The sequence below is a fragment of the Cucurbita pepo genome, chromosome LG04 (assembly GCF_002806865.2).
Source record: "Cucurbita pepo subsp. pepo cultivar mu-cu-16 chromosome LG04, ASM280686v2, whole genome shotgun sequence".
Taxonomy (NCBI): Eukaryota; Viridiplantae; Streptophyta; class Magnoliopsida; order Cucurbitales; family Cucurbitaceae; genus Cucurbita; species Cucurbita pepo.
Genome location: NC_036641.1, coordinates 552,623 through 567,601, shown reverse-complemented (window position 1 = coordinate 567,601; position 14,979 = coordinate 552,623). Strand labels below are relative to the sequence as shown.

At 34.3% G+C, this 14,979-nt stretch overlaps 1 protein-coding gene across 2 annotated transcripts; it reads left to right on the top strand.

The window, feature by feature from the left end:
* Positions 1-6,885: 6,885 nt before the first annotated feature.
* LOC111792361 (amino acid transporter AVT1I-like) lies at positions 6,886-14,766 on the top strand. 2 transcript variants are annotated; one of them, XM_023673768.1, is made up of 3 exons: positions 6,886-7,128; positions 12,950-13,557; positions 14,165-14,766. In XM_023673768.1, the coding sequence occupies exons 1-3, from the start codon at positions 6,960-6,962 to the stop codon at positions 14,678-14,680; spliced, it is 1,293 nt and encodes a 430-aa protein (XP_023529536.1). In that variant the 5' UTR covers positions 6,886-6,959; the 3' UTR covers positions 14,681-14,766. The 2 variants fall into 2 exon arrangements, with proteins under 2 accessions (XP_023529536.1, XP_023529537.1); XM_023673769.1 differs by lacking the exon at positions 6,886-7,128 and adding an exon at positions 12,430-12,829 and having other exon boundaries at positions 14,165-14,717.
* Positions 14,767-14,979: the final 213 nt, after the last annotated feature.

Here is a 14,979-nt window from a genome sequence, read left to right as displayed (position 1 = left end):
CGCTCTCCAAAGCTCATTTCTCTGATCTTGGGTCCGAACTTATTGTGATTCCATAACCCACGTTTGAGGGGATGTTAATGTAAGCTAAAGACATCAACTCCAAGCACTTTTAAATGATTCTTTTGAGTCTAGTACTCTTCGCTAGTTTGTTGCTGTTTTCTCTTTTTATTACTCAGATATGTGGCATTAAGTACAACTATTTGTATAAAATACCTTCCCCTTAGTAATACATTTTGTAATTTATTCCGATTCAAACGTACCGTCGAGTCAAACGCCCCATCATGTCAAGTCATGTCATGCCCAGAAGTAGCCAAGCACGCCAGATACCACCACATAGCCGCAGGAAATCTTTCAATATTCAATGCAAATCATCCCATTATCGGTCAAAACCCTCAACGTGGATCACATTTTTTTCATCAACAATTGCAAACCTTCCACTTTCATAAGAGATTTGATGATCAAGATTTAGTCGATTTTTGTATTAAAATGACAACCAAATATATATTATTAAAAATTGCATGTTATTAGACCCACTACAAGACATCCTATAGAATATTACTATAATTAACTTTCGTTTGAATTACTTGAGTAGGATGGAGTCTAATGGAGGGGTATTTATAGCCGAAGCTAGACAACTCTAAAAATGTAGCTATCGATATGCACACAATACCTATATTCTTTATTCCTACTCTACATAGATTTTTTCCTTAAAATATATAGGCTCATACAACTATTAGACTTGACTCTATTGTGCCGATGATGATCTTTTAACACTCTCCCTAAACACTAATTTTCATTCGCCATACCATGTTCCTCATCCGTCTTCTATAATATTTGCTTTGGCATACTTAGGATTTGGCTTTCAGATTCTTTCTGACCGTCTAAGTTGTTGAGGTGTTGTCTTATTTTCATTAAGTTCACTTGGTTGAATGACTTCTTGCTCACCAATATCAATGTCACTTGAATTTTCAGGGACATCAACATTTTCAGGGACTCAAGAACTCCACTCAATGACTTGACGTTGACTCTCCTCAGCTTTGACATTAATGGTTCTATCTGGTATTTTTGGACCTCGTCCTTTAATTGAGCACCATTCTGAAGCTAGCTTTGATGCACATTTGAGGGATAGTATTGTTACTCTTTAGCAAATTAAAAATATTTTTAGCCAAATTTTGATTAATTAGGGGAATTAAGTTAAATTAAGTTCATTAATGTGGGCTAATTGTGACATGGTGAAGCCCCATAGGTGGAATGGATTTCTGGGAGTGGAATTCAAACTAACATTGACTAAGGATATTTAGTAACTTTAGCTTACACCAACATCGTAAGTAAGCTTATTCTTGGAACATCTTCGGACTAGGTTGAATGAGTTGTGTGTTGTATGATTAACACGTACTATGTGACTTATCTACTTGGTATTTTTAGTTTTATGTTTTGTTTATGAACTTTCTATGATGCATATAATTTCAGTATGTTGATTTATGTATGTTATAATACCATGTTTACATTATCCCCTATGAGACATTTAATGAGTCATGTATGATAAAATAAATGATATGTCATGCACACGTATTTATGTCTCATAAGAAGATTATGTAATGAAACGTATAGAAGTTGCATCATAATCATATACCATGATTTTAAAAAATATGTGACCTCATACATGTTGTAGATCAAGAGCACAAGATACTTTCCCAATATTTTTTGTATGGAAGCATACACCATGATATGATATGCGCTTCTTCCTTTCAATTGATTTCCATACGTGGGGGATACATATATGCATCCACGTAGTGTGTTCATGTGCGCGTGCGTGAATCTTATGTAGAGAAGTATAATGCACCCAAGGAAAGTAGAGCCCAAGTAATAGTCACAAAAAATAAGTCCCACATTGAATCATGTTGTATGTGATTGTATTTGCTACGCCAAGAACTCTTATATGAGTTTAAGAGCTCTACTCTAGGTGAGAGGGTGATTTCTATCCATATTCAAGCATGCATAGATAAATTGAGATAAGAATAGGAAGCTAGAGTTAGGACAATACGATGACCAAGGTTAGGATACTTTAGGTAGCCTAAGGACCGCAAAATCGTAAGACGCGATCAGAGAACTAAACACTAGTACTCCCATAACCATATTAGCCTTGAGAGCTAGCCTAGAAAGTCCTAAAAATGGCAATATAACGACCCTAATTTCCTATTGAACTTAAGGTTGCCACCACATGCGTAATATGTCTATAATGCATGAAAACATTCCATTAAAATATTTCATTACGAAGCCATAGACTTATACGCTCATAATAAAATCGTTAAAATAATGTGGCAAAAAAATAAATTCATTCATATTTTAATAAAACAAATAAAATTAAAATTAATTGCATTGATCTACCCTAGGACAAAGGAAAATAACATGCATGTAACTACCATATCTTTGATTCCATGGTTGTCTCTGCGAAGTTCAGTACATGGCTTATCTTTAGGTAAAAAATAAGAATAACATGTGGCTTAATATTTTAAGAAATACTGGTGAGTGGCCATTATTGGGGTCAAAAAATGCATACACAACCAATCATAGAGGGACTTATCCTTTAATAAAAAAATCATTTCATGTTTTTGAACTCCACCTTCCCGTCCAAACTAAAATTGATGTGTAGTACTTCTCTACACAAACCCGCATACTCAAACATGGACCCACCAGGCAGGCGTATACGTACCCTCTTGACTTGCCCTTCAGCTAGGGCACACTTGCACTGTCGAAGCCACAGAGGGAAAGGTACCTACATAGTATTGTGATGTACACAATATCGTATCACAACATCATGGCAAATATAAGTCGTAAGGTACGTGTCCATACTAATCATAACAGGGAAGTATCTCGATGCATATAACACACAAAAATGCATAAAGTCCCCATAACTTCAAATCATATAATATGTTGATCATACATTCGTCTTTCATAAACATTTTCACAAAAACAACATTTCACAATCTCGAAAACAATCATGTTAACATGGTGTGCATGACATATCAGAGCATAACACAAGTCATAATACATCATCATGTAGTCATGACATAACATAGCATAACATAAGTCATAACATTGCATGAAAAAATTCACGTTATAACAGTCATCGAATATGGCAAATGGAGGGACTCCAGAGCACATATCGTTCATACATCATTCAATTCATCCAACCATATTAATAGTAGAGCACTTACTTTGTTGGCCTAGGTCGAAATCAATACGCCCCCTTAGTGCTAGCTTAACAATGCTCCATTTAATGCTACACAAGTAGTCCCACAAGTAACAACCATACAAGAAAAAAAAAAAAAAATGTAAACGACCTCTCCTGCAAAAACAAACAACATTTTTCTTTATGGTTGATTTTGTTACCTTATTTAGATTTTAGTTAGAAATCTAATATTGATTTTATTCCTAATTTTGTTACCATATTAGAAACCATAGAACAAAAAAGAAAATAAAATCAGGAGGATTGAAAATGGCCAAACAAAAAGAAAAGAAAAATGAGAATCACAATGGCCAAAAGTCAAAAGTACTGTAAACCAAATAAAAAAAAGTTGCACATAAACAGAATNGAAAAGGAAAAAAAAAAGAAAATCAGAATCTATTGGAAACGTAAACAGAATTAAAAAAATAAAAAAGACAAAAACGACTAAACATAATGAAAAAAAAACAAAACAAAAAACACGAGAAAAGTAAAAATATGGGAATATAATCCAACGAGCATGAAATAATATTAACTTATTTTTTTAATTTAAGTTTATTACCAAATAGTGTAGAAACAATGCAAACATATCATTCAATTTTTTATTAACTTAATTAAGTTTATATTCAAAATAGGGGAAAGCTCGAGGGGAGTGAGAACGAATTTAAACATGAAAGCAATCAAATTTGGAGCTAGATAGAACTTTGACTAAGACTAACCAAGTAAATGACCTTACTATAGGATAGGATAGACNCTTTGATGATGTATGAGTTATGATGATGTGTGGGTTATGATACCTGATGATGTGCTCAGTATATATATATTTTGATGAATGTCGTACTTGATATGTTTGAGGCACTCTATGACNTATGATGAGTATGATGATTGCATGACGTTTGTCTTAATATATTAATGTTTTCGATATTAAACATGATATATGATGATGAGTGTCATATTGCATCATGGCGATAGACCGACATAGGACAAAAACCCTAAGAGCATGAAAATGATGTTAACGAGCATGTGTACTTAATGTAACAATGAGATGAGACTAGAGGGTTGCGTCAGGAGAGATGATAAGATGGGAATTAGAGGGACCTCATACATATTGTATGTTCATAAGCACAGGGATACTTCCCTAGAGACGATCATAATGATGAGGGTGTTAATGGGGAGCATGACACCAAGGAGTTCTGCTAACCTCCGAACGTCGCTACAGATAGCTTGATCAGAGAGGGTCCAGGGGGTGTGAGAGCCCCCTGGGGATTCACACTCGCACATGTGGGTCGTGTGTAGGGAAGTACTACACATCCATATTAGTCCGAGACTGGAAGCCACCATTAGAGAATAGAGATAGGTCCCAAGAGCATGATTGCATGTGTTTGCATTTGCATGACCCCTATAGTGAGGCCACTTACTGAGTATTTTTCGAAGTACTCAAGCCGTTTGCCACATCATTTTTCAGGTAAAGGCAAGACGCACATGTATGGAGAACGGCGAATCGTGAGTAGAGACTGTGACACGTGCATAAGGTAAACTCATATTTAAATTCCTAGTTTTAGGTTAGAATAGGTTCTTTTGCATTTCATTGTTTTAAATTATTTTGTATTTATTGTCATTTTCTCTAAATGACAGTATTTCGTATTTAAACACGTAAGACCAGGGCTGTGTTTTCCAGAGATGAAGTTGTTTTTAGCGTTTTCGAAGTTTAGGTTATAGATGATGTTTATGAAACGTTAGTAGCGACTTTGAGTATGTAGAAATTTAGGGTCGTTACAATCATAACTTAGAATTCAATTATGGAAATTGGCTCCCCTAATTTTGCATAGTAGCCTATTTTTTTATACCGTCGATCTTACTAAATCTATGATATTGATGATTCACTTCAAAGGTAATGTACTCTAGTTAAATCTATAGAAAAAAAAGTTGGTTCACCCAGAACACAAATATGTCGAAGTAGATTTGTAACACTAGAAAGGATAAACAACTCCCAAACTCGAATTAAGTTCAATAAAATTAAGAGAATGGTATCCAGATCCCAAATAGGTCTACGATAAATTAGAGAACTACTTAAAACTTCAAGTCTCCCAAAAGTTCATATGGTTGTAGAACTTAGGTTTTAACTTCTTAGATAAAAGCCTTTTGGAACTTATTGTGTCAAGAATCATCCCTAGGGTCATTTGCACACATGGCTGCTTTCATGGGTTGATCACTTGAGCTTCGGGTTTGAAGGCCCTACCCAACCCAAATCCAATGGTCTTGAATCTTTCTTCTTCACCCACAAATTCGAAAAATTCAACCTCATTTATCCGACGATGTCTCCAATGACGTTCCAATAGTGATTCACGCTGAAAAACATCTCCAAAACATTTAAAAATAAAATGGAGCTTAAACCAAAATAATTGAGGGAAGAAAGGAAAGAACAAACCTCTTACCAACAATCTCACTTTGAACGCCCATAACGGGGACAAAAAAATCTAAATTGATCGAGAAAAAATAGCTAGGAGAAAATTGTGAGTAGATTGCAGTCGAACCCAATCACATGTGCAGTAGCTCTAGATCGATACCCATGTGTAGGGTAAGACGACTGAATTGAAGATGCAGTTCGATTAAGATATTGCGTGAATTCTAATCCACTTACGCAAATAGCATAGGTAGCATAGGTAATATGTCATGAGATTATTTACAACTCACTCAATTTCTATTATATAAATAGTTATGATCATATCATTTATATCATTTAATTAATTTTGATGTCATTTAATTAATTACTTTATAACATATAATGTAATCAGTTTTTACCCTTCAATTACTACACTAATTTGCATTATTAATGTTATTTTTAGGTTTTGTGTGGTGTTTAGAGTTGTCTTTTTCTTTTAATTATTTAAAAAATTATACTTATCCACTTATATTAATAACTAAAATCTTATAAATTTCAAATATCAAATATTTACGAGCTACAAGGCATCACTAACCTTTATTATAAACGTCAAATATTTTTAATATTCACAATAATCTTAGAAGTAGGATAGTGTTGGTTGAGTTGTAACCTTATTTTCGAGTTATTGTTGAGAATTATTGAGATAGGTAATCACACACTAGCTAATTAAGATGAAAATCATGAGTTTATATTTTTATTAGTACGAAGCCTTTTGAGTAACCTCACATTGGCTAATGAGTTTATATTTTTATTAGTACGAAGCCTTTTGAGTAACCTCACATTGGCTAATGAAGCAGAAGATCATGAATTCATAATCTGGCATAGAATCTTATCTCCATGGGTACGAGACTTTTATTGTAAATTGTCATGAAAATTCAATTCATGAATCCATGAACATTTTTGGTACATTCCTCTCTCCTATGCACCCACCTATTGAAATTCATTCGGTTATTGCTATGTCTATATAAAAGTTTGTCTAACATTGTTATGAGACGGTGAAGTCAAAGAACTTTCTCCCCAACTGTGGAAATTTCTTATTTTTCAAAAATTCAATCCAATCTAAATAGAAAAAAAGAATGTAACCCAAGTTGGGTTAGTTAATTATGGTGGGTGAAGTTGTAACCCCTAGTAAAATTAATGTTTTTGTTTTTAGTTAGTTTTTGTTTGTACATAAATACAGCACCATTTTAAGCACATAATTGGAGCCTAAATCGAAGAGCCATTCACCCATTAGCCTATTCGTAACCTTTCCTCTCTCTCTCTCTCTCTCTCTTCCTTTCTCTTTCTCCCATGGGTGAGTCGGTCGACACCACATTACCGGGCCACCTCCGTGAGCCACTTCTATACGGAGACAAGCAAAACGACGTTGAGCTGCAACCCACCACCGCCGCCGCCGCCTACGGCGCTGGCGCCACCAACTTCATCAAAACCTGCTTCAATGGACTCAACGCTCTCTCAGGTTCTAATTCTCTACTTATCTTTTGTGGTTTAATTCCGCCGTTACCGTAGCCATAGCCACGCCCACCGCTGCCTCTTGTGTGCCTTTTTCTTCAAGCCTTTCAAATTGCTTCCATTTCTTATCCTCTCTCTCTCTCTCTCTCTCTATCTCTATCTATCTTTTTTTTGCTCAAAAAGGGAATATTTTATTTGGTATTCTCCCTAATTTCACCAAATCCTTTAAATTTTATATATTTTTTTAATAATTCTTTTGAATTTTAGTTAAAAAAAAAAAAGAAGAAAAATAAGGAGAAACTTAGATCCAAGTTGAGAATTTCATATTAATATATATATGATTCTCAATCTAGTAATATTATTTTATTTTATGAATGTGTTTTTCATGTAGTTTAAATATTTTAAACCTACTTCTTAAACAAATTACACTCCCTTAAGATCTATCAAAATAATAGAATAATAGAAAAGAACGATGAGAAGTGTTCCTGAATTAGGGTTAAAGAAAATATTTTGGACAAACTCAAAAGTTCAGGTTAATTGGATTGATAATGTGAGTAACTTAGGATAGAGTTCACAACCTAATCTAACCCAACCTAATCATCCATTTTCGGATTTGCTTGAGTTGTCATGTTGTATTTTTTTAATTATTTAAAAAAATCTTATTTATTTTAGTAATAATCTTAAACCTAAGATAGAGTTATTTTTGGATAGGTCGAGTTGACTGACTAAAAAACAGTCATACCAATCCAAATTTTTTATTTTTAAAAAATTTAATCCAATCCAAACTTAGAAAAATGATTTGGGTTGGATAGTTTATATTGTTCGGATTCTTATTTTATATTTATTGGAATTATGAATATTATCTTGTAAAAGCTTTTTTGTTTATTAAAATGGAATATACTATTAAATTTTCATAAAGTAGAATATTTATATTATTGCAATAGTTCATTTCAACTAATTAAAAAAAATTTATGACAAATTTACTAATAATTTCAAACTTGACAACGTAATTTCATCTAAATAAATTTAAAAGTCTCTTATTTATAAGTGTTTAAATTTTAACTTTTAAATTGTTTTTTTTTTTTTTAAATGATTGATTTATTTGAAGTGTCAAACTCAGCCATCTATTAGTTTCCAATGGGGTGGCAGAGTAGGAAAAAGAAAGCTTCAGATTAGATTCTTTTATTTATTAATTTTTAAAATTTATTTTTTTTACTGAATTTTCGAGTTATTATATTTTACTATTATTTAATATTAACTTTTATTCGGGGGAAAAAGATAAAATTGAAAAATAGTAAAAAAATTACATATTGAATTAAAATAATAATTTAACATTATTATAAGAACAAACGAGAAACCCATGGAAGGAAAATGAATATATAAGCTAAAATAGAAGTGATTATATATTTGTTTATTTCTTATTATTAAGAAAATATTAAAAGAAAAAAACAGCATGGAAACCGATGAGGCAGAAGAATCAATCATGGGATAATAGGACAATAATTTATTTTTGTTTTTTATTATAGCAAATTCCAAAACCTTATATTTTCCTTTTTTAATTAAAAAAAGAAAAAGAAAAAAAAAAAAAGAAAAAAAGAAAGAAAAGTTGAGATTGATAAAGTAGATGGCTTTAAGAGGAAGTGATCACGTGCCAGACAAGGCTCCATTGAAGTGCAAAAGATGGAGCTATCCAACAACACCTTTTTTTGCCAAACGTTTGATTTGCGTCCTACTTTGTTGTTATGTGTTTTGGTTATGTGGATTTGTCTGAATTGATTTGTTTTATTGTTACGTATTCAATTCATACATTATTACTCTTTTTTTGAAACTACTTTTTAACTCCTTTATGTTTGTTTAGATAGAAATGGAGGCTAGGTATTGACTAAGTTCCCATAACCATTGAGGATAATAGAGGCAAATAATAGAGGCAAAAGAGACGCCCACTCTAAATTTTCATTATCTTTAAGCTTCCTTCTTAACCCATTATCCCATTCATCCTAAAGATGATGACCATGGCCAAGAACCTTTTGAATAGGGTTGGTAGCCATGCTATTAAGCATTGAGATGGATCTTCCATGGAGCTTCAGGAGCCTGAATGTAATAGTCCACTACTATCAAATAAGACTTGCTCGAGAGAGGTTTCCACACTCTTATAAAAAATAATTCATTCCCTTCTTTATTTGATGTGGGATCTCACAATCCACTCCCTTTGGGGCCCAACGTCTTTGCTAGCACACCTCCCGGGCGTCCACTCTTCTTTAGGGCTCAGTGTCCTCGCTGGGACACCGCTCAGTGTCGGGTTCTGATATCATTTGTAATAACTCAAGTTCACCGCTAGAAGTTATTGTCCTCTTTGGACCTTCACTTCCGGCTTCCCCTCAAGGTTCTTAAAATACGTCTCTAGTGAGAGGTTTTCAAACCCTTATAAAGAATGTTTTGTTTCCCTATTCAACCGATGTGGGATCTCACAATCTACCCATTTTGGGGTCCAGTGTCCTCGTTGACACTAGTTTCTCTCTCCAATCGATGTGGGATCTCACACTAAACTCCAAAATATTTACCAATGATGGTTGGCTATCATGGAGTCTATGACACTTGAGTAAAGGAGAAGTACATGAATAAATCGAGATCATATTCGAATGAGAGTGATTATGACGATAAGATGACTATGAAAAGCTTAAAAGAATCGAAAGTTATTACCAATACAAATTAGGTGCACTTTACTTTTTAGTAACTCAATTACAAGAACTCTAAAGTTAAATGAGTTATGCTTGGAATAATCCTCTGTTGAGTAACCTCCAAAAAAATTTCCTGAAGTATATAAATGAGGATAAAACATGTTAAAATAACTTAGGTTGATCTCTTGGGATATTTTTACATTTTTAGAAAATAGAAGTAATTAACATGACCTTGTCGTAAGAACATCGGGACACTAGGTACTAAATTCAAATTTCATATCCTGGTCAAAATCTATACATGGGGCGTTCTCATCCAAATGTCAGTGCCAAACACTCCATCTCCTTCTCTAAGAACGTTTATGCCTAGAACTTCACTCTTTCACAGATTATGTTGCTTCTATCATAGATTATGTTGAGATAAATGTGAAAGCCAAATGTAGCGTTGTTATTGACTATGAAGTTCTTTCCCTTACCTAGAAAAAAATATTGATCGGGGCCGAGAATTACATATGCTTACAAACATTTTGTTCATTTTCCGTGGGGACTAAAACCCACTAGTCTCCTACAAATGTTATAATGACGGGACTTGGTGGGTATGCATCAATTTCATACACACTAACCCTACAACTAAATACTTTTATATTAATGAAACCCTTAAAGAGTCATAGAAGGAAAAATGAATATGACATTTTTCATACCTTTATAAATCATACACATAATTGAGATCCCACGAGTAGAAAATATCAATTGTAATATGTGATGCATGGTAGTAATCATTTCTTACATAAAACAATTCTCCACAAACTCTTAGTTGCCTCCAAGATCTCAAAGGATCCAATATATTTGAGGCTAACCTCCCATTACGTGTCTCGTAAGTCAAGTATCCTACCAAACCATTAATTTGAAATGAGTTTATGAGTACAAAATTCAAAGGTCAAGAATACTACTACATTTTACTTGATGCTGTTCGGTGTCTTGTCATCCCGAATGTGCTCTAACATCTCTTCTTCGATTGTGGTGTTTAAGGCAAACATTGTTTTGTCTGCTTTAATTCTCCATTTGCGCAATGTGCCATTAAGATTCTCTTCTGGCGGTGCAGTTTCACTCCCGCCAACGACCTCCCAAAGGTCCTATCCTTGTAAGTAGGGTATCATATATGTTGTCCACGTGTTGTAGTTGTTGCTGTTCTGTTTCTTAATTCCTCAAATGATTTGGAAATCTCCCATCATGTTGGCAATACCTCAGTGATACCAAAAAAGTCTTTTCGACACAAAACTTGCAGAGTCCCAGACTACTCACGACTCAAAAAAACTCACTCACTAAAATCTCAAGAAATCGTTTCTGATATGGAAAATCAGACAGAGTTGCAACCACAGAGTATACTAAGAATTTCAAGAGATCAACAACCTACACCAACCTCGCTCTAATATCAGATAGTTGAACACAACTCTTTGTAGGAAACACTCGTATTCTTTATTAAGACCAATCAAGAAGAGATTACAAGATACTCGGTAGAATACTTAGGGTGGAGAAATATTTACAGTAGAGACTAGACAATTTATTTCTACAATACCTAAATTCTTTTACTAGGTATCTTTATTCCTAAAATATCTGAATCATTTTTCTTCTTAAAAATATCTAGATATTTATTTCTAAACTTTGTAGATAATAGGCCCATATAGCTACGAGTTTGACTTAATTGGACTAGTGATGATATTTTAGGATAAGAACCGAGTCATTGCTGAAAATTGTGTTTGATTTGTGAGAAGATTGGAGGGGTCTTGTGATGTATTTTTTGCCCTCCTCTAGTTCATTTTTTCTCCCTCAAACCTAAACCCTACACCCTAAACCCAAAAATCCAAACAGCTTCAAAATGTTTGTTTAGCCTCAAAAAAGCATATTTGAGCCCAAATTCTTCCGATTGAACTTAAACCCAGATTTCCAATAGGCCTAATCAACAATAATTAATTCTAAATTGATCTTTTCAAACAAAATATAAACTTTAACCCTTAAATTAATAAAGGTCTCTAGTGTCATATGGTTTTTTTTTTAAATTCAATGAATTTGAACTTCAATTGAGTTTATGGTCGATTTTCCTTATTTAGTTCGATTTAAGTTTGTTTGACCATCGATATAATCGTTTTCAATTTGTTTAGCTTGGTTTGATGTTGGCCCTTTTCAAAAGTTTATTTCCACGATCGTTATCAAATTTTCTTTTGTAACACCTATTTAAAAATCCTCGATTCTAAATATTTAGAAGTTTTTGAAAGGCATAAACTAAATAGAATACTTGAAAAATGGAATTCTTAAAAGGAAATTTAGGAACTAAGAACTCAAATATTAAATATTAACGTTATCTAGAAATATATTGGTACAAAAATGACCGGGACACAGAATAAAGTTAGAGACAAATTTCAATTTTTAAAATTTCAAAAAGAGAGAATAAAGTTAAAGACAACAAATCTTAAAATGAGTTTCAATAATTAAAATGTGATTGAGAAAGAACACAATTAGATAAGAATAGTTTTGGGTATTCTCTCTCCACACATGGTACATAAAAGCTGAAAACTACCCTACCATCAACAATTTCACTTCAAATCAGTGTCGGTTGCATGTTTTTTGAACATGTTTTTTTATTGCTAAACGACCAAAACTTGATGCCATTATTTCAACTTTTTCACGTGTTAAATGCATTACTTAAATCAAAAATCCCAAGCAACTCGAATTACTCATCTTACTTTTCAAGACTTAATTTTCATTATTTAAGAAGCCCAAACACAAACATGTTCTTCACAATCTCTCTCCCAAAATCTCTCTTGAGTTGACCTTGTTCATAGTTTTTCAACACAAAAATGAAGGTGAAGATGTTCTTAGATTCATTTTTGAGGGTACCCCTCTTGCTTGGAGAGAAGCTAGAAAGTGAAGTATTAAGTTTGGAGGAAGTGGAATCAAATAGTTTCCACAATTCTTGCACTTCACCAAAAATTTCTTTCCTCCAAGCCACTTTCAATCTCATGAATACTCTATCAGGTTCAAACACTCAAATCTTATCCAAAACCTAAATTTGTGTGGATAATATGAACTCAACAAACAACACATTTTTTAGTTGACTGACTTGTTAACAATTTGGTTGATTGTTGCATTTTTCAGGAGTTGGGATTCTATCCGTTCCCTACGCGCTCGCGTCGGGCGGATGGCTAAGTCTAATCCTCCTCTTCGTGATCGCTTTGGCGACGTTTTACACCGGACTGCTGATCCAGCGATGTATGGATGCCAAGTCTGATATAACAACATATCCAGAGGTTGGAGAGCTTGCCTTTGGAAGGAATGGGAAGATAATAGTATCAGTTTTCATGTATGTTGAGCTCTACTTGGTTGCCACGGGGTTTCTAATTCTTGAAGGTGATAACTTGAACAACATGTTCCCTAATGTGGAGTTTGAACTTCTTGGCTTTATGATTTCGGGGCAAGCTTTCTTTGTCATCGTCGTTGCTCTCGTTATCTTGCCATCGGTTTGGCTCGATAACTTGAGTCTTTTGTCTTACATATCGGCTAGCGGAGTGCTTGGGTCGGCTGTTATCATTGGCTCGGTTTTTTGGTGTGGTGCCTTTGATGGAATTGGATTCCAACAGAAAGGAACTCTCATCAACTGGAAAGGGATTTCAAACTCTATCAGTTTGTATGCCTTTTGTTATTGTGCTCATCCGGTTTTCCCAACGTTGTACACTTCCATGAAGAACAAACGCCAATTCTCCAATGTAAGTGCAAACAAATTTCCTTTTTCAATTATGTGCTTCCTCAAGTTTTGTTAAAGATGAAGGACCAAAGTTCAAAAAGCCATAAATTTACCATTTTCTCGTCTTCCGCGTCTACTGCTAGTAGATATTGTCATTTTTGAATTTTCCCTTTCGAGTTTTTACTCAAGATTTTAAAAACGTGTCTGCTAGGGAGAGATTTCCACACCCTTACAAAAAAATGTTTCGTTCTCCTCCCCAACCGATGTTTGATCTCACAATTCACCCTCTACAGGGGCCATCGTTCTCTCTGGCATTCGTTCTTTTCTCGATGTGGGACCCTCCAATCTATCCCCTTTGGGGTCCAACGTCCTTGCTGACACACAACCTTGTGTCCACCCCCTTTAGGGCTTAGCCTCTTCACTGGCACATCGCCCAGACACTGATACCATTTGTAACGGCTCAAGCCCACTACTAGCAGATATTGTCCTTTTTTTAGTTATCCCTTCTTGGGCTTCCCCTCAAGGTTTTTAAAACGTATTTGCTAGGGAGAGATTTCTATACCCTTGTAAAGAATGCTTCGTTCACATCGACTTTTTCGTAACCCATTTGGCTGTTTCTACTTGTGCAGGTTCTAACATTCTGCTTCATCATCTGCACTTTTGGCTATGCCTCCATGGCTGTAATGGGATACGCCATGTTTGGGTCAGACATCAAATCACAAATAACCTTAAATCTTCCGACAGGAAAAATCAGCTCTTTGGTTGCAATCTACACAACATTAGTAAACCCCATATGCAAATATGCATTAATGACTGTTCCAATTGTGAATGCCATCAAGAATCGGTTTCCAATGAACTACAACACAAAGCCCTTGTCAATGCTAATCAGTACCACCTTGTTGGTCAGCAACGTCATTGTCGCTCTTGCAATTCCATTTTTCGGCTCTCTGATGTCGCTCGTCGGAGCGTTTCTGAGCGTGACTGCTTCGATTATACTGCCGTGCGTGTGTTACTTGAAGATATCAGGGAATTACAAGAGGCTCAGATTGGAGACGGTGATAATAAGTGGAATCATATTGATAGGCATTGTAACTGCCATTGTTGGCACATATGTAGCTATTGTAGAAATTGTAGGACAGATATAATTGATTGTTCTTCTTGATGCAACTGAAAATGATTGAATGTTTGATTGTGCAGTAGCATTTAATGAAGAAAAAAAAATCTCAAATAATTTTTTTTTTTTTTTTTTGAGTTAATGCTATTATTTTACCCATTTCGAGATTTCGAGGGCTAAGATTGAATTCTTTGTAACGAACTGACCTTTTAAAACTCGACTGGACTATTTGCATACTATGAGTAAGTTCTAACTTCACAAAATGTAAACATCGTGTCTACTAGAAATGCAAGGACTTTTTAACGAACGTATTAAAAACATTGAAATAAA

Excerpts from the sequence above, each read along its gene's own strand:
- LOC111792361 (XM_023673769.1), top strand. The coding sequence starts at position 12,652 with ATGAAGGTGAAGATGTTCTTAGATTCATTTTTGAGGGTACCCCTCTTG. Across the intron at positions 12,830-12,949 it reads TCTCATGAATACTCTATCAG|GAGTTGGGATTCTATCCGTT; the intron begins GTTCAAACACTC and ends TGCATTTTTCAG. Across the intron at positions 13,558-14,164 it reads ACAAACGCCAATTCTCCAAT|GTTCTAACATTCTGCTTCAT; the intron begins GTAAGTGCAAAC and ends CTACTTGTGCAG.